Consider the following 26,058-nt stretch of genomic DNA (forward strand, 5'->3'; position numbering starts at 1 on the left):
AAAAAAACAAACTATGTCACTTCCTGGCCCAGCACAGGTGATTAAGAAACGTTTGGAAACTGAAACTGTTGAAAGCTGTGACGATTGTGATGAGATGGCTTGAGGACAGTCACAGGCCGTCACATTAAGAGGTGAGCAGATGTGTTAGCATGTTTTGCGTATAGTTATCACGCACAAGTGGCGATAGGATCGTTATAAAGTTAGCGGCTGTTAGCCACGTTACATTAACGTTAGCTCGCCTGTCTGTCCATTCATTGACGTGCTTCTAGCTCTGTTGAAGTTGGTAAATAGCGGATAGCTAGCAAGTTATCTCACCGGAGTACGTCGTTTTTTAGTCAGAAGTTAGCTAATTATATACATTCAGTGACAGCTGTGGTAACATTAATGATTAAGACGTTACCACTGTACTTTTCATTGGCAGTGGCCATACACGTTGATTTAACCGGCTAACGTTAACTTGGTTAACTGACCGGACAGGCTGTTGTAGCTGAAGTTTAACCGGCCGGTTAGCTGAATAAACCCGCTGCAGTTAGCTTGTTAACAGTGTCTGCCTTTGGCTTCAGCCCTTTACACCCTCCTGAAGTGTTTATCTGTCAGCGGGAGGTAAAGGAGGATGAAGTCGGTGTACAAATTTGTCGCTGTTAAAAGCTGCTGCTGTGATAAAAACATGGACTCAGATGATTCTGACATTTGGATTAAATTACTCCTTAAATACGTTTTCTCACCCTGTCCAACAACGTCATTTACATAGATGGTAAACACAAGCAAACAACGACACGTACACAAGACAGCAGCTGTGTTTGAATAACATATTTCACATGTTATTATATAATCCTTTTTCTGTTCACTGTCTGTTAAGTTAACCTTTTTTAAGACCAAATATTGTATTTTTATAACTATACAGCACTACATCAGATGTAGGTTGTACTTTCTTGATATTTTGTTTGTCATTTTATGCACATTTCTTGCCATTTAGATTCAGACCTTCTCTGCACAACATTAACATTGGTTTATTTTTGGTAATCTGTGGGATTTAAGTATTTTAGGACAAGCAAAATATACTAAAAGTGCTATGTCATACTAAAGAGTTGTGACACTCATTTTTTGACATGAGATAACAAAAGTTATGAGGGTTCAAACTTGATAACCTTTTATGCAGATGTGATATGAATAAGATCTTCAAACATAATGTATTTTTACATCACATTATAATATATTTTAAGGATATACTGTATAGCATCCTCCTTGGACATTCAGTAGACCTCTTCATATGAAATACCAGGTTGAACACAGATGTTGTTAATTAGGGGTGTGCCATATCTTATTGTCCACAACGTATCACTTAAATTGGTTTTCATGATTAAGAAAATTAATATTGTGACGTATCCTGATAATGGAAATATAATATGTATTTCTGATTTTGGGGTGAACTGTCCCTTTAAAGTAGGTTGACAAATCTGTCATCTCATGCACCACATTGCCCATGCTAATAACCTTTTTTAGAGCTACTAAAGTTTGTTGTTTTCTGTGATTGAACAGGTATAATACTTAGATATTGTAAATAAAGAATTGTATATCTTAAAACCTACAAGTACACTGATAAAGCTAATATACAGAAGCAAAATAAATGTTGAATTTCTGTGTGTTGGTTTGATTTGGTAGAATAAACTAGAGAGGGAGAAGCAATGGCCTGTGCCCGTGTGCCACTGGATGAGCAACAGGTGACTGAGCCTGGGCCACTGGGAAAAGAGCACACACTGCCTGCGCTGGTGAGTCACATAACCTCATATTATACAGAGTTTTACTCAAACAGCAGTCAGAATCAATTCTTGTGCTTTCTGTTCAACATCAGCACCCGACCAGGAAGGAGGACCGCTGTTTTGTGCCTTACAAGTTCCCCCCAGAAGATGGCTCTCCTGCTGAGGTGGAGGAGTTTTTGGAACATGCCAAATTCATCATGGAGGACCTGGAGTGGCTGCTTGCACTGCCCCACGACAAGTTCTGGTGTCAGGTGAGGGTCTGCTAACATGTAAACATCTGTCTGAGCCACAGCCCCCTTTCTATTCACTTAGCCACAGAGGTGTGCAGAAGCTGGAAAAATGCAAATGCATGTAAATAGACTGTGCATTCATTTTATTTTTCCATTTCATCCTTTCTAAATGCCTTGATTTATCTCCTCCATCAGGTGGTGTTTGATGAGTCTCTGCAGAGGTGCCTAGATTCATACTTGCATCACGCTCCTCGCAGCCTCGACCTCGCCACACTGACCTCTTCCCCGTCGGTGGCCGACATGCAGCGCTCCGTCCACAGGGCAGTCTTCCTGACCTTCCTCAGGATGGCCACACATAAAGAGTCTAAGGTAGGAGCGGTACCAAAATATGGCCTCTAGGGAGGGTGAATAATACACACCCGGATTAATAACAGTTTTAGTTTGGTTAGTAAACTGCACTTGCAAGTGGCAGTGACAGCATTGTCCCCTGTCATGTCAGAGCCTTGTCAAATTGTTTAACCTGTTGCTTTGTGTTTGCTTTGTGCTCCTCTTCTGCAGGAGAACTTCATCACCCCAGCTGTGTTTGGAGAAATTATCTATGAGAATTTCCTATTTGACATTCCCAAAATTCTGGATCTGTGTGTGCTCTTTGGAAAGGGCAACAGCCAGCTGCTGCATAAGATGATCGGTGAGCTGTTCAGTTTAAGTCATCGTGGGGTAAATTAAGAAATGTAGTGAAGACTCTATCTGCTTGTCACTCTTTCTAATCTTTATAATGATGTTTCTTTTTAGAGAACATCTTTACACAGCAGCCGTCTTACTACAGTGACCTGGATGAGACGGTGCCTACTGTGTTACAGGTAAGTTCAGATATTTGTACAGAAAGTTTAAGAGGCTGTGAGATTATAGATTATTTTTCTCTTCTGGTTTTAACCTCTCTTTTTGTCCATCATCTTCAGGTGTTTGACACCATCCTGGATAAGTGTGGTCTCCGCTGTGAAGGAGCCACAGCCATGGAGCCGATGAAACTGAATGCACATAAACAGCCCACTGCCATGACCATGAACCAGCAGGTCAGACAAACGCACATATCTTTGTTCACTGTGTGTGATACTAATGAACTAATAACAATATCTAGTGTGTATGTTCTATATTCTGAGATACAAACATCATACAGTATTTAACAGGATGATGTTGCCAGGAAACATCTTGATCAATGACTCATCTTTAAATTTTATTTTTACAAAATGTGGAGGATGAGTTGCTGTTATAAACTCATGTAATGAATCAGGACTTCCTTTCAAAGTAAGCAGATTAGCCTGATTAGGAATTCTGTTTTTAAATTTAAAATGTGTCAACAAGACAACACTCAAGTGTTCATAATTCCATTCTTTTGTATCAGAAGTATAGGTTTTTTTGAAGTTTGAGACACTGAGTGGGTTGAATATAGTCATATATAGCATTTTATGTCTTTAAAAAAGTTGGACTAATAAATATCTAGTTAACTGGTTCATTAATGGTAACAGAGGGATTAATATACTTTACACCTGGCATGAAAATAGAGTCTGTATCTGGAAAGGTTACAGAAAAGATCCAATCTTGCCTTTGCTTTTACTCCTGGTACTTTTCATGTGTTCTGATCATCACCATTTAGGTCAGATCTTTGTCCCCCATAGGAAAACTTGTGTGAGAATAGTTTGTGATTAAAAGCATGCACACTTTAACATGATAAATATGTTCATGGGAGCATTATGTAGTGTGTGGTGACAAATCAGCCCCAGACTCCATTTTAAAAAATCACAGAGTGAGTTTTTGAGTTAGGGGAAACTTTCTGAACTTTGAAACGTTGCCTAAAATTTATTCTTGTTTGCTGTGTACAATTTGCATCTATACCTATCTAAGATCCAAACAAAGTGCGAGCACCTCCAGATGTGGTCAGGCATATCACACTCTGATCACAACACATTGACGCATTGAATTAACATGCCGTTCTTCCTTATCTGGATAACAGCATCACATTTTAATAGCAGGTGTAAATGGCTGACTGAATACACCTGTGCTACATGGTATTGATAATCTGTGTGGTTTCTTTTCTGTCCTAGGAACTTGTAGATCTTATTTTGTACCTGTGTGACTCGACCACCACCATCCATGCCTTCCTGGACATCTTCCCTGCCGCCTGCTCCAGCTTCCACTCCCACAGTTTCCTCAGCAGGTAGACTAGACAGAGTAAACTGGCAGTAATCCTGCTCATGGCAACCCCACACCTTCAAAAAGACTTTCCATTATCATTTTGTTTTCTCTCTTGGCAGACTGACCTCTTTTTATGAGACCGCTGTGCCTGACCTGGAGAAGGCGGTGAAGAAGAGAAACTTTGATGATAAAAGGTGAGTTTCTGCTGCTGAGCCAAAAGATTGAGATCAACTTGTTGAATAAATGATGTAATTATGGTGAATTATCTCCCGAACCCTCATTTAGTCTTCAGGAGGAATTGTGGAAAAGGTTGTCCCACTCCTGTCGCAAGATGGTGGAGACGGCTCACCTGCTGCTGCATCACACTTGTTTACAGCCGATCCTGGAGGGGTGAGACATCCAAACTCTCAACATGCATCTGAGCAGAATTAACATTAGATATACACATTAATTCTGCTGCTGTTTGTTCCTTGCAGGGGAGAAAACACACTTACATTTGCAGAGGAGCTCCTGCAACACTTCACATCTTTTTTAACTGAGAAAAGGTAAAAGATCGGAGGTCACCTCCAGGGCTCTGTGGCCTTGTGTTTCACTTCTTTTCTCTAGAGTGACACAGAGTATTAGAAGGTTTGCCATTTAATGTTTTGTCCTTCCAGGTTCTTATCAGATTATGATGAGCAGTTCCCCATTGCAGATGATGTCAGCCTCCTACAGCAGGCCCTCCCAGTCATGTATCCTTATCAGCGCTGCAGTCTGCATACAGTACTGCCTAAAAGCTTGTATGATGGATGTTTTTTTTAACAAGCAGAACAAATCAAGACAAAGATGGATAATAAGCTTTGGGGCTGTAGAAATGTAGATTGGCACATCTGATGTTTTAACTTGAAAATTTCCTCAAGATCTATAGAAGTGTAATTTCAAGATGTAAAGGTTCTGTCTTAAATTATTGTTAAATTGGCTGATTGAGAAAAGAAAATGGTATCACAACAGTATATTTAGTGTGACCATAACAAATTGATTGTAGTACAGAGGCAGGAACGTGCACGCAATAATTTTTTTTATTGCCGTTATCGTGAGATAACTAAGCTTGGTTTGTTGTGGTAGTGGGTCAGTTTATCTCATTGTGTTGAGAAATCAAAAAGCTTGTTGGTGTCTGGCTCATTTGATTGCACCTTATTTCAGCCCTCGAGATCACTGTCATGCCTGTCAAGAAGGATTCACAACACAATGCAGTTTCTGCCTGTGTCAGGCCCTCATGAAATAGAGTGATACATAGATGTATTTACATTTTCTGCTTCAGTCAGTTGCTGGAGTTGTTAAGATGCTATCAATGTGTGACGGCACACTTGATCTCTGATGAACATTATTAAGTAATAAGTTCAATGACCTCTTATGTTCTTGTGCTACCGGGTTGATAATTGTGAGATAACAAAGCTCATTTTCTCAGTAATGGCATTAAAAAAATAATTGCAAGCATGGCCGTTCTTGGCTCTGTATTGTAGAGCTATAGAGATTATTTTAAAGCTATTACAAGAGGGACTTTCATTTTCATTTTGTTGATTTTGGAGACCTCTGTGAACAAAAGTGGTTTCCATTGTAATAACCACAAAAAAATATCTAAAAAAGCTGGCCAACCTACTACTCACTGTGACTTTGCTTTGTAAAATGTAAACACAGGCTGGATTTCACACAATCTGACCAGGTGGCAGGCATTAAAAATAATTACAGAAATGGTTAATCATCTCACAGATGTTCTTGTTACCTTGTGTAGGTCATATAGATGCATCAGAAATAAACTGAAACTGAGTTTCAAACCGATAAAAACTTCATGTAGTAGCTGTAGTTAATTTTTTTTAACAAAAATGCAAAACATTTGATGGTTTCAGTTTCTGATAAGTGACACCAAATGATTAATAGATTAATCTGAATAATAATCAGCAGATTAATCAATGTTATTAATTATTAGCAGCCCTAATCAAGTCAGCAGCCAATTGTGGTAGAAGGACATCCAAGATGGAAGAACGGTCTCAGAGCCAGATGTCAGTGTTAGTATTACCTCTAGTTGTTTTATTTCCTTAACTGTCTGCTTCCCTTAGTGATGAGACCAGGACGTCGTACCTGCTCCAGGGGGTGGAAAGTGCCTGGGACAGCGTGGGACGCCGGAAACCGCAGAGCCAGATTCAACACAAAGTCCCCTCAGCCTATCAGGGAGGAGCAGGCGGTGCTTCAGCTGGCTTTAAACCTCAGGAGGCCCGAGAGCCAGAAGCAGGACGAGGAGAGAGCCTGAGGGGAGCAGAGGCCATGCTGGATGTTCCCCAAAAAGGAAACAATGTGAGTCTGCAATTTAATACACTTATGGCAATACGTATTGTTAAAGTCTTGTATTACATCGTCCAAAAACCAAAGATATTCAGTTCACTGTCATATATGACAAAGATAAGCATCAAATCCTCACATAGAAGAGATACGATCCAACCTGACTCTGACATGTGTGTATTTTGTTGATCTCTGTGTTGTCTGTGTGTCATCAGGGTGCGGTGTGTCCAGTGAGCGGAGCAGAGCTGGAGTCTCTGCTGTCCTGTATCAGGGACCTGCTGCCTGACTTGGGTGAAGGTTTCCTGCTGGCTTGCCTGCAGGAGTACGACTACAACTCTGAGCTGGTCATCAATAACATCCTGGAGGACCGCCTAGCCCCCAACCTGGACAAACTGGACCGAGCCATGCCCAGGTAACACCGCACACTTAACATGGAGTTAACATAATCATTAGTTGCAGCTCTGTTGCTGATCATTTGGTTTAAATGGAGTTGATAATACTGACATTAAAGGAATTTTCTGTTTGACCCCTGTCCCTCTTCTGTCCTTTCAGGCCAGTGAAGGAGGAGATTCCAGATGTTCTGAACACCAGATCCAATGTGTTTGATGATGACGAGTTTGACATCTTCCGCAGGGACCAGGTGGACATGTCCCGCATCTGGAAGGGCAGGAGGTGAGAGTGCACAGAAGACGCTCACTAATCAGACATTAAAAAAGTCGCAGACTGAATTTAATGGTTGGGTTTGAATCATAATGTAAACCACTAATATAGTGGTGACAAAACTTAGTGTTTTTCTGATTGAAGTCAATGTAAAATCCTGCTCACACTGTTAAATCAAAGCCGAGGAGGATGTCCCAATGTAACTGCCTCCTTATTGTAATGCTGCCCTTAAAAAGTCAAACTGTCTGAGGTCAAGTGTAACCTTGTCTTGTTTTTTCACTCCTGCAGGAAAGGTGAGAACGTTCGACAGATGCTGAACGACAAGCAGCACATAGAGGAGCAGAGAGCTCGTTACCAGGCGTATGAGACTGTGGTGGATGAGGTCGTCATTGAACCCGGTGAAAGTGCAGCCACCTACGGCCTGGACGACTACGACGACGAATATGACGACACCTACGACATGAACCAAGTGGGAGCCAATGACCTGGACGGAGACAGTTTACTGAACAGAAGGTGAATGACGGAGTTGTATTTTAAGTGTCTTTGATCACAATAGAGTCAAGCTACAGAGAAGCAGAATTTGAAAAGCACCTTTTAATTTCTCAGTGTCAGTCACTTTTTTCAATTTCACTTTGTGATTTCCTGCAGGCCTTTCACGGTCCCACAAGTACTGAGGAAAGGAAACAAAGCAGAGGATGATGAAGAGGGTGAAGATGAAGAGGAGGAGGAGGAGACTATACCGGTACTGAAATCATTACAGAACCATTTTAGAGCTCAGTGGGGATTATTTATAAATGTAGATTATATTAAGACAGTAATTTGAAATGCATACTGGGTGACGACCCTGGTTTATAATGCTAACTTTTATTAAGGAATTCTGTAATGATGATCTAACACGATAAAAAGTTTAATTCTGATGTAAGTTTCTCAACCTTGTGTGATCTACAACCACCAGTCACTTAATGTTACAGTTAATTTTATCAGAAATAATGGATTACAATTACAAGTTTTTACCATCTTACAAGGGAGCCACTGCCAAATTAATACATTATTTTTAGTGCAGAATATTTTGTCTAAATGTTTATTTAGTATCATGAAATGAAATGTTTTAGTTATAATTGTGTGGTCACTACATCTGCATGGTTTGCTCTTTTATGATTCCCCAGCTGTGTGTTTACATGTGAATTTATTTTATTTCAGAACAATGTAAACAGGGACCAGTTTGTGCAGGATCCGGCTCTGCTGAGGGAGAGGGCTGAAGCAAGAAGAGCTGCCATGCAGCAGAGGAAAGGGTAAAGTCAATATTCACTTTGCAAACTCTCACTATGCTGTGTTCAGCTGAGTCTTCATCCAAGGAGTTTCTTCCCACTGTAAAGATTTGTTTCCCTCATTTGAAGAGTGCAGGACTACTCAGTTACTTTTTTTAAAAGGGCCAGATTTGAAAAAAGTGCCAAGGGGGCGGGACATTTACATTTCCTATATCTGACCTGTAAAGTTAGGTATTTAAACATGTTTTCTCACTTTATTAGTTCTCACAATTATAAATTAAACATGTATTGTTTCATTCAATTTGACTGTTAAATTCCTTCTGTTTGAACAACATGAGTTGAAACTTTATAAAATAAGTGTTTCTGTGCTTAACAACAGACATAACTGATAAACTATCATTTGAAGAAATCATTTATTTATAGATATTTTTCTATATTTTTAGATATTTCATATCTAAAAATGATCAAAGGGCTGGATTGAATAGGTCTGGCATAGAGGCTCTAAGGATAAATGGGACTGAAGGTATATCAGTATCAAATCATAGCAGCTGAGTGGAAATTGCAAAACTTATAAAAAGGTTGTTTTTAATGGAAAAACAAAATTGGATATTCTTCTAACGCCTCATGTAAACAATTTGGTCATTCATTTATGAAAAAAAAGGGTCAAAATTTCCTTTTATCTTGGACTGAGACAAGCAAAACACCTCTTTGTCTCAAATGAAAGTCCTAGTAAAGGCTCCATCTACACCTCTGTTAAATTCCCTTCATCTGTCTCTTCCAGTTTCCGACCGGAGCGTCCCAGTAACGTGGTGGGCCAACCCAAAGGCCAAGGACAAACCCTGGAAACATTCCTGGACAGACGCAAAAAGGAGGCCAACAAGAACCGCGTGGCGAACCACAACCGTCGCACCATGGCCGACCGCAAGAGGAACAAAGGCATGATTCCCTCCTGACCCACGTGACGACGACATCCTGCTGCTCGAAACAAACAGACTGATGGTAGGAGAGAGAGAGGGACAGCGCGAAGGCGGCTGAGGTCTGAGTCCATGAAGGGAAAGAAAAACTGGGGCCTAGTTGTTGTTTTGGGTTAAAGGCTGTGAATTTGGTACCTGCAGTTTCTTCCCACAATCACACCTTAAACCCGAGGTCGCCGTCTTTGCAAAGACACAGAAAGTTTTCAGCTGTTGACTGATGAGAAGTTGAATTAGATTACCAACTTTCTTTGGCAAGGCCACATTTGGCCTTTTGTGATCAGAAGTTGCCAAGCAGCTTGCTGAAATGTTTGAGTCTTTTAACATCTACTTTTAGTGTTTGAGCCTAAAGGATGTTCAGCTCTTTGGCCCAAACAATTTTCATTTATAGCTCATTGAAAACTGAAGTCCTGAGTGTGAGGACAAAGAATAAGACCTTTATTTTTGCCAAGTAACAAATCAGTTTATTAAGATCCAGAGTGATCGAACTTTGACATCATCATCATGAAACAGACAACATAGGAATAAAAGGAAGCGACATCCAGCATTTTGGAGAGACAGTGGTTCCTTCTGTAGCTGGAAGAACAATAACTGACCTGGTGATCAAGTCTGGACATCAGCAGCAGACTGCATTTTGCTCTCACTACTTGTCCTGTACAAGTAGCTTGTGTGAAGGTTGCTTGCATGTGACGTTAAAGTGCATGCACACTATGTCATCCATCCACTTCACACCACTGCTGTCCAGCCTTCATATAAACAAATACGTCTAGAAAAAGAACTCGACTCTATGACCATCTCATGGCGATGCTATTGTGTTTGTGTTTGGAAGCACGTGCCGTACAGAGAGGCCTTACGTCTCTCAGATGAGCTGTTGGGGGGGGGGACCTCCTACATGTTGCCATGCACACACTATTTTCTATAAAGAGAACAGATCTATCTGAGCATTTTGTAACAAAAAAAGCACAGGTAATAGCTTTTTGGAGTTGACATTTCAAAAAACATCAAATAAATACAATAATACTATGTTTTTGACATCCTTCGTGTTTGAGTCATCACTGACAAAATGCCAAAATCAATTGGATTTGACCGTTTCCTTTCACAGTAGAATGTGTTGGAGATGCTTCAGAGTACAGCTGCACAGTTGAGGCTGAAATAGCAATCACAGTTTCTTTCCTCCGTGTTAAGGTGATAATTATTTATCTTCACCTTCTACTGGAAAAGTAACAGTTCCACTGTGCTGCAACATTTGACAGTAAATGGCTGCTGATGTTACATTATAATATAGAATTTCATTTTTAGGTATACCTTTTTGCAAATATAAAAATAAAAATAAAGAATTAGTTTGACTGATTCAGTTTCATTTGACATCAAGCTCATAGCAATTTTGAACAATTTGCAAATTTTCTTTCTTGCCAAAAGTTCAGTGAGAAGATTAATACCCTTCTCATGTCTGTACAAGAAGCATGATGTTACAGGTTGCAGCCGTTAGCTTGGCATAAAGACGGAAAGCAGGGGGTGGCCAGGCTCTGTCCAAAGGTAACAAAACCGGCATAGTAGCACCTCTAAAGTGCAACAAAATATAGAACATATGTCTGTTTTAGACATTTTAATGCAGCAGTGCTACATATTATAGCTTCAAAGGCAAAACTATTTTTTTTTAAATAACTTTTGCACTTTGGTTTTGGTGAAGACTAATCAAGTGAGATACAGCATGTTAATTCAGGGGCTGTAGAGGTACTCGCCATTTACCCTGTACTTAGTCTTTCTGCTAAGCTAAGCTAACCAGCTGCTAACTCCATCTTCATATTTAATATACACTTGAGTGGGATCAATCTTAACTCTGAACATCAAAGTAAATAAGCACATGTTCCAAAATGTTAAACTGTTACTTAAAATTGAAATGAAGCACTGAAATCAGACAGCTCTTCTCAACACAATTGTCATTGCACCAAATCCAAGATATTGTGTTTAAGTACAAAATTTTAATTACTGTGCTTACGATTTAGCTGTGCAGCCGTACGTTAGAGGAGTAAGTCAAAATAAAGTCTTACACCTGATGCATGAGATGAACTTCTGTTTTGACAGTTTCTGACTGTTTGACTCAGCTGTCAGAAACCACTAGAGCAGAACAGATTTTGACTTCTTCACACAGACCTTCGAAAAGGAAGGAAGCAAAGGAGGGTGAAAATCTAACTGGGCTGTGGCCTCTATAAAATGTTTACCACCTGTTTAACATCTATCGCTAATCGCTTAACACAGTGTACCTATATAAGCTACTGTAACAGACACAACTCAAGTTTCAAGCATGATTCAGGTTTGTGTTTTGGGTTTCTTTCACGCTGCAGTTCAGTTATAAGGCATGTTAAGGACAAGTGCAAACACTTTTTCCACATCTGCTACAGACTGTAGCACAGTTACGTCTGGACTACAACTACAGAACCTCTACAACTAACATTTAATAGCCAAGTATGAGTTTGGAAACAAGAAGAGTCTGTTTAAACTCAGCTAGTCCACTTAATAAGTGGATTATTGACATCATTTGGACCTAAAGTGAATGTTGACCCTGGCTGGTCCATGCTTAAACTCAAAGCATTGAATGTTCATGCAGAAAGTAAAGACTCGTGAGTTCTTGCTCGGGTCATCAGTGTTTGCCGATTAAAAGCCAAATATGTTGTCGCTCAACTGATCTGAGTAAAAGGTGTTTGTGTGAAGAGTCACATTGAGCACATGTCTTCACTGGTGTATATTACACATACAAGCAAATATTTCCACAGTTGTACAGTAACATGATCCCAGGAAGAAGTACTGGTCACACACAACAGTACCGCTACAGTACTTCATAATATTGTGTTTACACTACCACTGTATGTCTGTGAGCCCTGCTGCACCCACCCGAAGATCAGACGTCAGAGTCGGACTGCTCCACAGTCCAGACGGCTGACCCGCTGCTGTCAAGTGTTTGTAGTTTCTCCCACGGTCCAGTGCTGAACGGAGGAAGTGTGAGGTCAGTTTAAAAAAAACACGGCTACTGGAGTGTCACAGAGGAAGAGACGAGACTTGATTCCCAGAGCTGCTGCTGTGGCAGCGGCGGAGGTGAGGCAACTGTTAACTGTCTTTGCAGACGCTGCCTGGAGAGGGTTGGAGAAAAACACATTTGAATACAGAATTGAAGCAATAAATTAATAGATTACTGAGTCAATAGTGAATTAATCTGCAACAATGTTGATAACAGATCATTTTTATCTGAGTTTTTTGTGTTTTTGGAGGGCTATTTCTTCTTTTGTTGGAAATCTAATCATGTAGAAGCAAATGGCTGATTAGTCAGTGATTAATCATTTAAGTTACTTTTTTTTTGCAGATAAATGCCAAATTTCTTAATCTGTTATGGTATGAAACTAACTATCTTTGCATTTTAAACTCTACTGAGAGTATGCAAATTTTTGTGGAAACTTTTTTATTATAACTTTTGCAAATGAGATGCAACACATCGATTCAGAGGCTTTAGAGGTACTTGTTGTTCCCCTGTACTTTCAGTATTTTTGTAAAGCTCAGCTAACTGGCTGCTAGCTGTATCTGTTACATATTTTTTGTGCCAAATGGATTGCAGCCAAAATATGAATGTAGGGAGGTGGAGAGAGTCTGAAAGAAAGAGAAATTATTTAAGAGCATATAGTATGTTTTAGAGACACTGGATTGTTTTTGTGATATTGTCTAATGTGTATAATCAAAATGATACCAATATTTAATTTGTTAATTATCAGTTTTCATCAGTACCAGTATATTGCCACACTTTTGCCACATTTAAAGAGTAACTTAACACCCCTTAAAAACACTGTTTTTGCTTTTCCAGTGGTTTAATGTCTCACCATGTTGCAGTGATGTACAGAGGTACTGAAGGACAGTGTGACATTACTAGTGGGTGTGGTTACAGGTGCAAAAGCAGTGGAAACTTTGAATGAGAGAGCCATGAAACACTTATTTCAGCCTGGTGTTAATTTACTCTTTAAAAACCATCAGCAGATGAGTTGTGTAAAGGTGCGTGATGCCGTGATGTGAACTCACCGAGGATGCTGCGTTTGCACAGAGGACAGGTGTGCTGCAGCAGCAGCCAGGGGTCGACACACTCTCTGTGGTACTCATGGAGACACGGCAGAACCCGCAGACACTGAGACAACAACAACACAGGAAAGACGCCAACAGTTAATATCAAATCACTGCACCCTCACCTCTCCTGCATGTAGTCTGGATGTCTCTGGTTAAAATATGATAAAAGGTAAACCAGTCTTAAAATCAGGGATTGTAGGAGGCTGACCTGGTTGTTGTTGAACGGCTCCAGACAGACGGCACAGTTATCTGTCTCTACTGGCTGAGACGGGTCGCACCACAGTTTAGGCTGACGATACGTTTTAGTCTTCAGGGACGACATCGTCTTCAGGACATCCTGTTTAGGAAGGAGCTGAAGAACACAACACAGCAGAGCATCACATAACATGTTAGGCTGTTGTTTTGTTTTTGGCTTTCCTCCATGTCTGTGTGTGGACACAGTAACTACACAGCAACACATGATATGGACAAAACTCACAGAGGAACTTCACAGGAGAGGTGATCTGTTACTGTCAAGCTTTAACTGCCTGAATCCAAATGTGTCCCTTGACTTGACAAAGGTTGTGCTCACACTCTACAACAATATGTCAGAGCCTCCACACAACCTGTTCAACCTGAAATATACACATCTTTGGAATCTACAGGATCTTGGTGTAAATATATTTTTGTGTTTGACCAAAGGCTGTCTGTACAAAATGAGTTTTTTATGATCTAACAAGCGCATAAAGAGGCACAAATGCAGGGTGAATGATGTCTATGTCTATGAGAAGACCACTCCCTCACTAAGCAAAATATTAATATTAAAAACACAAATGGTGAAACAGCAGTAAGTGTTAATTAATTGAACTAGGTGAAACTCAACACACGTAGCCTAACAACACATCTTTATCAGCAGTAGTGGAAGAAGTACTCAGATCTCTTAAGTAAAAGTAATACCACAGTGCAGAAATACTTAATTACAAGTAAAAGACATGCTTTCAAAATTTTACTTTAAGTACTTAAGTATTAACAATAAAACACACTTAAAATACTTAAAGTACCAGTTATGCAGAATTGCCCATTTCAGAATAATTAATGTGTATTATTGGATTTTAATTATTGAACAACACTTAAATGAACATGATAATACTGCTTACTTACTTTCCACTGCTGTTTACTGTGATATACATAGTTGAAAAGGAAAAAACTGTGGTGCAGAAATGCCAAAGACATTTTTGTACGAGTGTAAAACTGCTTATCAAAACCACAGAATGACCTGTGTTAATATCGTCTACCTCTAAGTTGTTGTTCAGCTGGTGGTCCTGGTACTGCCAGCGAGCCTGAACGATGACTCCGGTGCTGAGGATAAGAGCCACCAAGAGGACGGTGTCCCACAGCTGCTGCAGGTACTTCTACAGACACACAGTGAAGAACAACATTACTTTATCATCTGGCTTCTTTACAGTTTCATTTATACTTCATATTTATCAGCCTGGAACACACCAGAACTGAAAACATGCTTCTGGTCATAGAGAAGAAGAGAAAATACAAATGAGCTGCTGCATTTCCTGTGCAAAATGTTTATATCTTGATTGTTATAATATGATTTTCTTAAAGGTTTTACTATAAACACTGATTACACAACTCAAATAATAATAGTGACTATTTTGTATGTTCATAGCTAAAGGAGTCATTCTGAGAGAATGAAAAGCAGACTCCAGAGATCTGATATGCTCACTTATTTCAGCTTTTTCTCATTTTCAAACTTGTAGTCTTCATCTCCAACCAACACTAACTAAAGTTACTCACGAAGACAATTTATTAGACTTAGACAAATGCTTTAAACTGTTTTTCCCACATATGCAGAAATACTCCTCTACACCTGTAAACAGACTTTGATGTGATCTATGGAGTTGACAGCAAACACATTAAGAGGGCAAGCGGTGTGTTCGTTCTGGTCCCCCACCTGGACCTGAGAGTTGGTCTCTCCCGTGCAGATGACCCCCTGCCACTCTCCGTAGCGACCCCCTCTCGATCGACCGCAGCTGGACCACAGCGTGAGCGTGGCTCCCTGCCCGAACACACAGCAGCATGCGCTCACTGTCAGCTCAGCCTGTCATCTGTTCACTCACCACTGGAGGGTGCTAACAACTGAGAAACACACTGTCAGCAGAAAGACGAGGAGCTCACCAGGTTGTCCTGCAGAATCGTCCTGTATGTGATTTTTGCTGTCGCTCGAAGACCCCTGTGGACAGAGATCTGTCATTTAGTGCAAATAAAGATCCTTCATGGCTACATTTAGACCAGTGGGACAGTGTTTAAATTACAGTACAGTAAGGTGTTCTATACCTGAGCAGAACTCCAATCAGCTTTGTGACATTTTCAGACGTCTGGATCACAATGATGGGCTTGGACAGCACCTGAGACAGATCCATCTACAAGAGAGAGAAGTAGAGTTTTAGATTAAAAATATACTTTAAGCTTAAATAATCAGTTTAAACTTCAGGTCCAGGAAATCAGAACCAGGTTGGACACTGAGTTTGTGCAGATTTACCTCACTGACGGTGTTTTGGTTGAGAGCCAGAATGATCAGTGCAGACGCTCCGAGGACCAATGCTCGCTTCATCTTTAACAGAGAGGATGCATGTTTAGTTTCATACCAGTATGAAGAAAATTCACTACAGATATAGAATGAATTGACCTCACTTTATTGACCATCGCATCAGCGAAGGACTCTTGATTTCCGGTGGAGGCTTTGCTGTCATCCATCTCCACAGGCACCACTCCGATCCATGGCTCCTGCTCTTTGGTGTCGTCCTCGCCTTTTCCTCCATTAACCTGCATTGTCTCATCCTGAACCTGAGGACAGAGAACAGGTTGAATGTTAGTCCTGCAGGGTGGACATTCTAAAATTGCCCTGGCTTTTAAAAACTGGTTGCCAGGCTGGCAATCGGCTTTTGGTTGCAGAAAATGAAAATATGGTTGCCAAATTTTTATATGTCTTCTCGTTATTTAGGTTCTGTAGGATGTGCTACCTCGAACTAATGAACTCGATGTGTCACTTATTGAGGTGTATGACTTCACGTTCCCCTTTTGTTTCTCCTTCTAGTTAATCTAATTCTTTATCACTTTTGTTTATGTTCTTGATGGGTTAGTTAAACTTTTCAACTCCCCAGTCACACTGTTCTGACTCTACCAGCTATATTTAAATGCCACAATTACAACCAACAATAAAAGTTTATTTATTGTGGGGTGCATGTTTTGCTGTGTGCTGTCCTTATTTGTTATATGATAAAAAGAAAGAAGGGGGGATGCTACTGATGGCAACCAAATCTGGCAACCTGACAATCGCTGCTTCCAGGCCCTGTTGTCTGATGTAACTTTCTCTTTAAAACCCCTTTGGAAGTGAACTGGCCACACAGCGAGCTGTGGGTGGCTGTTATGCATCCACAGCTGAAAACACTAATGAAGCTGCCTTGCACAGGGGCTCCTCAGCTGTGGCTGTTTAGGGAAGCAAGAGGCATACTTGTTTACTTTTTCCATTCACATTTGTGACCTTCATTTCAAACAAAACCACTGAAATTCACTCCATTCAAGCAAAAAACAAAACAAAACAAAAAAACTAGTCAATAATCTTATTGATTATATTACTGAAAAATCACTGTTTGCATTCCTGAAAATAATGATTTTCCCCTGCAGACATCAACATTTACTTTGATTTTGTTTGTTTTCCTTAAACCTCTTGACAGGTTTATGTCTTAACTTTCTCCATCCATTTTTTAGTAATTTAATTTTTTTGGAGCTAGCAAATAATCAATTAGTTGTTGATTTTTAAATTAATTGACAACATACAAAAACAATGGATGATGCCTTTGGGTGAAAGTAAGTCTTTACAGGTGATTTATAAGAAGATTCAGGTCCAGATTCCAGACAAACAACAGTGCAGTTTTCATCATATTTTACGCCCCCTTCGCTCTCTCTCTCTCTCTCTGACAGACTCACCAGGACCAGCTCTCCCTGCAGCTCTTCTTGCTCCTCGTCTCGGTGCTCGGAGCCCCTGCTGCCCCTGCTGGACTCCACCACCTCCCCTTGGAGCAGAGCGCTGACACCGGGCCGCTGCTCCAGGAAAACCTCCACCAGAGCGACCTGCTCTGCCGCGACCAGCAGCCCCGCCGGCCACCGCAGCAGGAGGAGCGGTAACGTTACCCAGAGACAGCACCCGCAGCGAGCTGAGGCCATGGCCCGAACAACAGCAGAGAGAAAACACAGATGAAAACTGCTCTAAATGCACTAACCTAATCACCTGTTACCCGTCATTTTAGAAAAGCTGCTAGGGTTTTTGTTCGCCAGCTAGCTAACGCTGGAACCCTCGAAGAATGTAAACAACAAACGAGGATAGCTTCCTGTTCAGACCGGAAGCAGTGAGATGATTGTTATCTTGTACTTATCGCTGCTAACCTGCTGCTAACGGTCGGGACTGTGACATTCATTATAAGAAATTAAATCCAACAATTGAACTGTTTTAGGTAACTTTACACCATCATCACCAACATCTTTTATATAATAAATAGAATTCACAACTGGTTAGTTACTTTAAACCTACAGTTTTTGACCTTTGAGTTTATAAAACCAAAGAAGAGAAGAGAAGTAGTTTGAGATAGTGCCTCCGTACTTCCGGTTTCGTTTTAAAGCTATGACTCACGTCCGCTGTTAGTCTAATACAGCTGGACTGTTTCATGAAGCAGACCAGTTTCTTACTTCTATCCAATTAAGTATTGGTTCATATTGTCATAGCCCGATATTTTGTGAGTTTGAGCCCTGAAAGCGAAAAATCAAGCAAGTTGTACCTGTTTAATTTTGCACCTGCGCAGTGCATATTGCCTAGTATTTAGGAAAATGGGCTGAACTGTCAAAAATATAACATTATTGATTAATAGCATGTGATTGGAATGAAATATCAAAAATAACAACTGCCAAAAACAGTTTTAATAATTATTGTATGTACGAAAGTTCGAGATATTTGGATTAATTCCAAAGATTGTCTATGTATCTCTAATGACTCGCTCAGCAGTAAAAAAAAACTGACCCACCTCCGTTGTCCGTAATTTTATTTAATGTGAAAAGAAAAAACTTAACGATTTAAGTTAATGCCATAATTCTGAGTCCCCCCCCCCCCTCCGTTTTATTAACAAAGCATGTGTGCACTCTCACATTATCATGTACTCTGATTCTACCTAAAATACAACACTGACTGAGAAAACAATGAGAGAAAATTAAATTTTCAAAAATGCTGATACGGAGTAGGATAATTTTCTCAACCAATAAAGGGGCGTTTAATAATTTTCCTTTTGTTAAAAAAATGTTGTTTCACAGGGACGATAAAGTGATAATTATCAATATTAAAATATTGAGTCCGTACCCCTTTATTTTATAAATATATAAATAATAATAAATAATATTACCCCTCTATTTTAAGTCCGTAAAAATTATGGTGCTGCTGGAGTAAAGGCTAGCTGAAAGCGGCTCCTCTTTCTTCATGCGAGTGATCCTCTTGTAATTTTTCCTATCTTTGGCCGAGTCAGCCGGTTGGGCTGGATTTGTAACAGGCGGTGCGACGTCGTGTTTACATTTTTTTTCTCTTCCCATGTCGGTTTTCTTTTTTTTTCAGCTGCAGGCAGCTGACAGAGAGAGGATAACAGGACAGTGAGGCAGCTGATGAGCATCACGGGGAGGCGTCAGGGACAGAGACCCGCCTGTCTGTCACGGTTAACGGTGACGGTGCTGTTTCTCTTTCTGTCTCTCTGTCTGTCAGTTTGACTTTGAAGCGGCTCTGTCTTTATCTCACATCGCCTGTGGTCGCAGACATGAGTGGAAGAGTAGGAGACCTCAGTCCTAAACAGGCAGAAGCACTGCAGCAGGTAAATTTTGCCTTATGACAATAATGATAATAATAATAATAATTATAATTGTGCTTGCAGAATGACAATATTGTGCTTTATGCTGTAGAATCTCCTTTCCAAAATTATCTTCCTTGGTATTATGATGATGATTGTTATGTAATAACCAAATAATAATAATAAATTGTTAATATGCTGGAATGAATGGCTTTCATAATGGTTTATGAATCGCTTATTAATGTTTTATAGATCAGTTCTGAACATTGTAACATTGAACAATGTTACTATCAATAAAGTGATGAATAATTCTGTAGAGATAAGATAAAAAGTAAATATAAAAAGAGAAAAATGCATCAAGGTAATCTATTTTTGATGGCTTGTTTTATCTCAGCATCAGTCCAAACCCCCCAAAATGTCCAGTTTCTATTATATGACAGAGAAAAGCATCAATTCCTTACATTTGATAAGCTGAAATATTTGGCATTTTTTGCAGTGAAATGGCTGACTTGATTATCAAAATAGTTGCAGAATTGTTTTTGTTAAGCAGCACCAAGCTGTCACCTGTTCTTTTTAATGGCCTGTAACTGTTCTGTAAACTATAAGCCCTTTGTAAAGTTTACCTTTTCAGAAATATGTACCAGCAAGCAGCACTGAAAAGTGAAGGGAAACACTGTTTTACAAGTGACAGAATTCAATGTGATGTCCTCAGTTTTCTCAAATGTCTGACCAACAGTCCAAACCCCAAAAATATTATAATTTACTATGATGTAACAATTGTAACAGGTTCCCAGTGATTATGGAGTTTTTGCTAGGTAAATTATTTAAATTGTCAGTTGATGATAATTGATTATCACATTCTTGCTGATTACTTTTCTTTTGGTCCACTAATCAATTAATAGGTGACGCTCTAAATTGAATTATTCAAATAAAGGGACAATACAATTTAATATCAGTTTTCAATAATAAATGAAATTGGTGTGAAATGTGAATTCAGTCTTATCTCAGTCTCTGTTTTTAAACTATGAAACATAACTTTTGAGGGTTGTAAGGAAGACTGGCTTATTAGAAATTTTTGAATTTTTAAAAGTTTGCTTTGATTTTTTATAAAGTGAGGAGAAGTCTGTTTACTGAAGAAGAGTGGTCTTTTCATTCAAATAAACAGAAATCTTAATCTTACAGCATGCAGCAATACGTGTATTTTAGACAATAGAGAATTTGTGGTAACAGTTTTTGGCCCATTCCTGTTTCAACGTGACGACATCCCCCATGCACAAGGCCACGTCCATAAAGTAAAAGTTTTCCCAGTTTGGTGTATAAAAACCTGACTGTCCTTTGCAGAATCCTGATCTCATACCAGTCCGGCACGTTTGCTGCACAATATCTCACTATCAGTGGTCTGCAGTGTTTTATTATAGACTTAGCTCACTTGGAACCTCGACTAAAGTACTATGAGAAGTACCAGACACTGTCCACAACTTTTACCAATAGAAAACCAAAAAAGAGCAGTTCAGTCAAGTGGCGCTGAGCTGTAACATGCAGGGGAAATGAGGTATAATGTTCTGAATGGGAGCAAATCCCTGCAGCCAAGTTCCAAAATCTGCTGGAAAACCAGAGGAATGAAGCCTGTTACATCAGATGATTAATGCCCATTGTTTTGCAATAATTGTTTGAGTAATTTTTTCAGCAAACAAGCTAAAATTTAACTGGTTGTAACTTCTAAAGTTTTTCATCTGTTATTAACATTTTATATGCCAAATGATTAATCAGGCAATTAAAAAAAAAGCCCTAGTACTTCTGGATCCACACACTTTTGACCATGTATTGTATTGACCACGTGTTGGTGGACTCGACTTGCTTTTTTTTTACCCATGCAAAAATTGTTTTCAGTCATTATTTGATGTTGCCATGTTAATTAATCATTAATGTTCCAATGGGAAAACACCTTCATATAAACCAAATGTCACTCTCTGCAAAGCAACCAGACTCCTTTGGCAAAAACACTCATTATACCTCGGAGAACGCAGGAGATGTTGATTGACCGCTGCTTCAGTCAGTTAGTTTGTGTTATTGTGTGACTGGTTTGAAGAGTGTGATACTTGGTTTATATAACAACATTTTCCTGTCAGAAAGGACAGTCCAGTGGCAAGGTAAAGCTATATAGCATACACCTGATATCAACTTTTTTAGGTGGACCTTTTTTAGGTTTTTTGGCTTTGCTAACGTGTCATTTAAAGTGTGGAAAATGAAGAGTCACCAGATCACGAGTCTGAGCAGAATTAGGGAGTGAAACCTACTAATCTGAAACGAATGAGTGAAACTTTAAATACCTTTTAAACAAAGAACTGTATTGTATTTCTCAAGACTGTTTTTTGCCTCCAAGGGAAAAACTGTAAATGCGAAAAATTAGTTAGCTGGAAACTTGTTGATCATGTGTCTTCTTTACTTCCTCTGGCCACAGTTTCGAGAGAGGATACAAGACATTCTTCCTCAACTTCCTGCACAGCATGACCACTTCCTGTTACGTTGGCTCAGAGGTGAGTGATCGCAGCTTGTTCTCTTATGAAAGCCTCTCCCATGATCCCTCTCTCCATTGCGGTAGATTTGCGATCATTTGCCTATAATCACTTGTATTCACAGGGAAAATGAGATGGTGCCGTTATACTTGTGCAACAAACAGAAGCTAATAAGCAGAAGCTGCAGTGGTTTATTACATGAAAGGACGTGATGCAACAGATGTAAGCAGCCCCAATTTACAGGGGTTGAGAAAGAGGCTCACATGGTTTTCACGCCTGAACACAACGCTCAAACCCAAACCGCAGCTGAAAAATCAAGCCCTCTGTTCAGCAGCAGCTAAACCAAACCAAGAAGGCATCAGGGATTTTTTTTAACCATTCACATGAAATTTGACAAATTCTGAGACTCTGATTTTCCTCGGGTTGACTTAGGCAGATCGAAAGGCCTCAGACAGTATTAAAAAGTCCTACATTTTATTTTAAAAAGTAGTGTAATGTCCTAATTGCAATATTTCGAGGATCGTTATACAAACTAAAGGTGGGATTGTGCTCAGAATGGATCGTACTGCAGGAGACTGTTAAATACAGGGCTTTTCAATTAATATTTGTGTTATGGCTACACCTTAACAAATTAAAAGCTCCTTTGTTATAGTGCCATCCCCTAAACAACTTTTTAAAACTTTAATGTCTTATTTGATTGGCTTCCAACATGTTAATGCACATCTTTGTTACTATACATTCCTCTCCAAGAATGTAAAATAGTTATTGGAATTTTTATAGGATGCATATTGCTTTAAAACAAGGATACTGAGAAGGGAAAGTTAATGGTTTTAACTTAAGTTAGTTGGTGAAATGTTTTCAACTATCTTTTAAATAAAGAAATGCTAAAAAAAAAAAAGAAATCTATCATACTGTCATATATTAAATTACCTTTGATGTGCATTAAAAGGTCTTTAAATGACGTAGATGTAAGTCAGTGAACACTGCACAAACCTTGGTCGGGGTTACATGTTCAGATGTTCGAGGAAATCGAGGCATTGATTAAAGGAGCCCTTGTGCTGATTAGTTCTGCAGCAGAGGTCTAGCACTCGGTGTATCAGGCTAATCCAGGGCTAATCGCATTAAAGGTGCACTACGATGGACGACAGCCCGTCTGCCGGGAGACACTCTGCTGCTGCGTTTCTGTTGCTCTGCCTGCAAGTTCCCTCCAAAGTCGTTTCATAATGAGATTTCAGAGAGGCAGTGGAGGCGTATTGTCCTCTTTAATGAAGACTTTCTAAATGACCATGGCGATTGCGAAACGCCTCTCAAAAAGGTCATGGTCGCAGCTCCAAACACAAACAATGAGGGTTCTGTTTGGCCACTGTATGCTCTGAATGATTCAAGTTATTTCCCTTTCAACATGAATGTAAAGATAGCTCCAGTTCAAGCTGAGGGAACAGTGAGGGTAGCTCAGTCCAGGTCAATGATTTAAAGCACTAATGGCACTAATACTAATGATAGGCCTTATGATACAATCACAGGATAGATTTAAGTGTGTGTGTATTTTCAGAGCAGTGGGCTTTTATTTTCAGGATAACAGGCTTAGCTTCACATTGACAGACAACTGACATTTATAAACTGATCAATTTACAATGCAGGACTCATCATCGCTTGTCATTGTCAGAATATAATCTTGCGCTTGTTTAGCTTCAGTGTCCCTGCAGCCTACAGAAATGCTGCCTGACTGTCAAGTCAGTGTAGGCTATCAAATAGATATTCAACCTATTTTATATACTGTCTACAGGGTTTTACATATTTCTCCTTTAAAGTTAAAATTTACCAGTTGATATACAGTAAACCACAGGTCATTGACTGGACAGCGGAGGGCTCCTGTGATCTTTATTAAAGAGATTTAAAACCTGTTAGTTCTTGTGTGTCACATGTTGTGAATGAAATAAATGGCTGAACGTTGAAGGATCAGTGTGTAGGATTTCATGCCATCTAGCAGTGAGCTTGCAGATTGCAAACACTTTGTCTCTTTGTCCCCTCCCCTGCGTGTAGGAAGAGTGGCTGTGAAACTTAAGCAAAATGCATAAGGCCATATCTATAGTCAGTGTTTGGTTTGTCTGCTATGAGCTACTGTAGAAACATGGCGGTTCAACATGATGACCTCTGGAACATTTATATCTACAGTTCCTGCATAGATATAAATTGCTCACTCTGAGGTAATAAAAACACAACAATAATTATTTTCAGGTTTCAATTTCTGCCATATTCCGCCGGTAAATCCCTGTAAATCTTATGCACTGGACCTTTAACCTTTGTGATAGAGGAAGTTAGATCCTGCTCCTCCCAAATGATAGAAGACAAGTCCCACTTGAGGTCAATGACCCTCCTCCTCCTCTAGCTGTTTTCTAAGTATGTCCTCAGATGAATCACCGCTAGGAGTTTATAGCATGTCCTCTCTGATGAGCTCCACCTTCAGAGATAAAGGGAGCAGGGTAAATGACAGCAATTCAGTCTGACTTTATCCTGCCATATCAGTAGTACTGGGGTGTATTATGCTGGACTGTGCATTTTGTAATGGGTTCACTGAACAGCTGTCAACATTTTTGTCCATTTTTAGTCACAAGACGACTGTTTTTCTTGGTCACGTGAATAAATTGTGACTCACACTGGCCTCGGACTGACAAAAATGTTCCTTTGATTGACTTTGGCTTATACTCTGTGGTGGCAATTTCTGCTGAATAAAGCATGGAGTCAGAAACTTGTCAAAGAATGGCAATATGCAGATACAGGATTACATGAGAGATGGGAATTTCTACCACAACTCTAAGTGATTTTAGCCGTTTAAGTTTCTATAGCTACCTATAAGACATTAAAAATACTATTTATACTGTCTTTTTGTGTTAAGTTACAGCTGGGAAGCCAAATGTGTCATTTAAAACATGATATACTGTGTGGCCTGCATGTTATCTAAATATTCTCACTATGTTTTAAGGTTATTTATAAAGTTTAAATTTCTTTAATACTTACAAACCTACAGTAGGGCTTTTAGGGTCATGATTCAGAGAGGACCACATGCTCACAATGGCCTGCCAAGTTTTATTAAACCTGGACCTGTGCTGTGTCAGATAGTGACGCCATTTATAGCTATTAGATAATGAGCTGGATGGGTTATCCTCGTACAATGAACCTCTGTCGCAGCTTAAGATAACATTATTTCATATCTGAGGAGAAACACGGGGTCTGATAACACCTTGTCTTGTTATACACCTTCAGATCTCCGATACGTTGGTTTGTTTAACTAAGTCATCGTGCATTCTCTAATCAGAAATAATCAGACGTAACGTCATTATACTTGGGGACACATTTCTATGTTGAGAAGCAGCGGGAGATCCAGCAATGTAGTCCTCCAGTCCTGTGTGTATTATTTATTAAAAGTGTCAAAACCACCATTATTATCCTGTGTTATCCTGAGCGTAACACTTATTAACACTTATGATTCAAAATGTTTACGTGGTCTGGTCATGTGCTCGAACGTGCTTTGTGCTTTTGTAGTTTTAAGTCACTCGATGTCCTAGTTAAGGTGCCAGAATGGAGCATTAGGTGCGCTGTAATCCACTGCTGGAGTAAGTTGTAAATCTCAATTCACAGCAACAGCACTGTCGTACAGAGCACAGCTAATCACCTTAGTATTAGACAGTGGACTGTTTGTCATCTCTGTTCTGGATCAGTCATACTGACACAGTGGCTTTAATACTGACCATGTTAGAGAGGAGGAGGAGGAGGAGGAGGAGGAGGAGGTTTAGGAGGAGGCCTTTTGGATGTTATACAGGTTTATTCCTTAGAGCAGGCATGTCCAAACTGTTCCATAAAGGGCCGAGTGGCTGCAGGTTTTCATTCCTACCAAGCCGGAGCACACCAGGCTCGACTCATTTAATCACCTGATGTCAGTCTTCAAACAGCTGATTAGTCGAATCAGGTGTGCTGTAGACTGGTTGGATCAAAAACCTGCAGCCACTCGGCCCTTTATGGAACAGTTTGGACATGCCTGCCTTAGAGGGTCTGAGATTCATTTATATTTTTCTTCTTGGTATTTTTAGCTTTTCCTAAATGCATTTTCCCCTCTGTCATTTCTCGATGGAGCAGAACCTTTAAAAGAATTCTTGTATAAATGTTCAC

General features: G+C 39.7%; 3 protein-coding genes across 5 annotated transcripts in view; 2 read left to right on the top strand and 1 right to left on the bottom strand.

Annotated features, from left to right (window-relative positions):
- Positions 1–10,430, top strand: ascc2 (activating signal cointegrator 1 complex subunit 2). The gene is made up of 19 exons (XM_084728214.1): positions 1–131; positions 1,663–1,769; positions 1,853–2,011; positions 2,186–2,359; positions 2,549–2,678; positions 2,783–2,850; positions 2,950–3,063; positions 4,093–4,205; positions 4,303–4,377; positions 4,469–4,573; positions 4,660–4,728; positions 4,840–4,914; positions 6,280–6,514; positions 6,715–6,911; positions 7,052–7,171; positions 7,448–7,672; positions 7,808–7,901; positions 8,360–8,451; positions 9,209–10,430. The coding sequence occupies exons 2-19, from the start codon at positions 1,686–1,688 to the stop codon at positions 9,378–9,380; spliced, it is 2,301 nt and encodes a 766-aa protein (XP_084584340.1). The 5' UTR covers positions 1–131; positions 1,663–1,685; the 3' UTR covers positions 9,381–10,430.
- On the bottom strand, positions 9,836–18,116 carry rnf215 (ring finger protein 215). 3 transcript variants are annotated; one of them, XM_084728216.1, is made up of 10 exons: positions 17,484–18,116; positions 16,188–16,340; positions 16,036–16,107; positions 15,831–15,916; positions 15,672–15,726; positions 15,448–15,552; positions 14,777–14,893; positions 13,711–13,854; positions 13,461–13,563; positions 9,836–12,382 (listed from the first exon to the last, which is right to left on the bottom strand). In XM_084728216.1, exons 1-10 carry the CDS (start codon positions 17,718–17,720, stop codon positions 12,255–12,257), a joined length of 1,200 nt encoding a protein of 399 aa, XP_084584342.1. In that variant the 5' UTR covers positions 17,721–18,116; the 3' UTR covers positions 9,836–12,254. The 3 variants fall into 3 exon arrangements, with proteins under 3 accessions (XP_084584342.1, XP_084584344.1, XP_084584345.1); XM_084728218.1 differs by having other exon boundaries at positions 9,836–12,526; positions 17,484–18,113; XM_084728219.1 differs by lacking the exon at positions 15,448–15,552 and having other exon boundaries at positions 17,484–18,115.
- Positions 17,538–26,058, top strand: part of LOC146320093 (SEC14-like protein 2) — a 22,515-nt gene continuing 13,994 nt past the window's right edge. The window contains exons 1-3 of the mRNA XM_084728215.1: positions 17,538–17,677; positions 19,150–19,399; positions 21,837–21,912. Of these exons, the coding sequence (XP_084584341.1) occupies positions 19,346–19,399; positions 21,837–21,912 (130 nt within the window). The 5' untranslated portion in view covers positions 17,538–17,677; positions 19,150–19,345. The remainder of the gene's footprint in view (positions 17,678–19,149; positions 19,400–21,836; positions 21,913–26,058) is intronic.

This window comes from Lutjanus erythropterus, chromosome 10, assembly GCF_056507025.1.
Source record: "Lutjanus erythropterus isolate fLutEry1 chromosome 10, fLutEry1.hap2, whole genome shotgun sequence".
Taxonomy (NCBI): Eukaryota; Metazoa; Chordata; class Actinopteri; order Lutjaniformes; family Lutjanidae; genus Lutjanus; species Lutjanus erythropterus.

Coding starts and splice junctions, on each gene's coding strand:
- rnf215 (XM_084728216.1), bottom strand. CDS start 17,720: ATGGCCTCAGCTCGCTGCGGGTGCTGTCTCTGGGTAACGTTACCGCTC. Junction 16,341..17,483: donor TGCAGGGAGAGCTGGTCCTG/GTGAGTCTGTCA, acceptor CTCTGTCCTCAG/GTTCAGGATGAGACAATGCA. Junction 12,383..13,460: donor GTGCAAACGCAGCATCCTCG/GTGAGTTCACAT, acceptor TCCTCCGTTCAG/CACTGGACCGTGGGAGAAAC.
- ascc2 (XM_084728214.1), top strand. CDS start 1,686: ATGGCCTGTGCCCGTGTGCCACTGGATGAGCAACAGGTGACTGAGCCT. Junction 2,012..2,185: donor ACGACAAGTTCTGGTGTCAG/GTGAGGGTCTGC, acceptor CTCCTCCATCAG/GTGGTGTTTGATGAGTCTCT. Junction 6,515..6,714: donor TTCCCCAAAAAGGAAACAAT/GTGAGTCTGCAA, acceptor GTGTGTCATCAG/GGTGCGGTGTGTCCAGTGAG.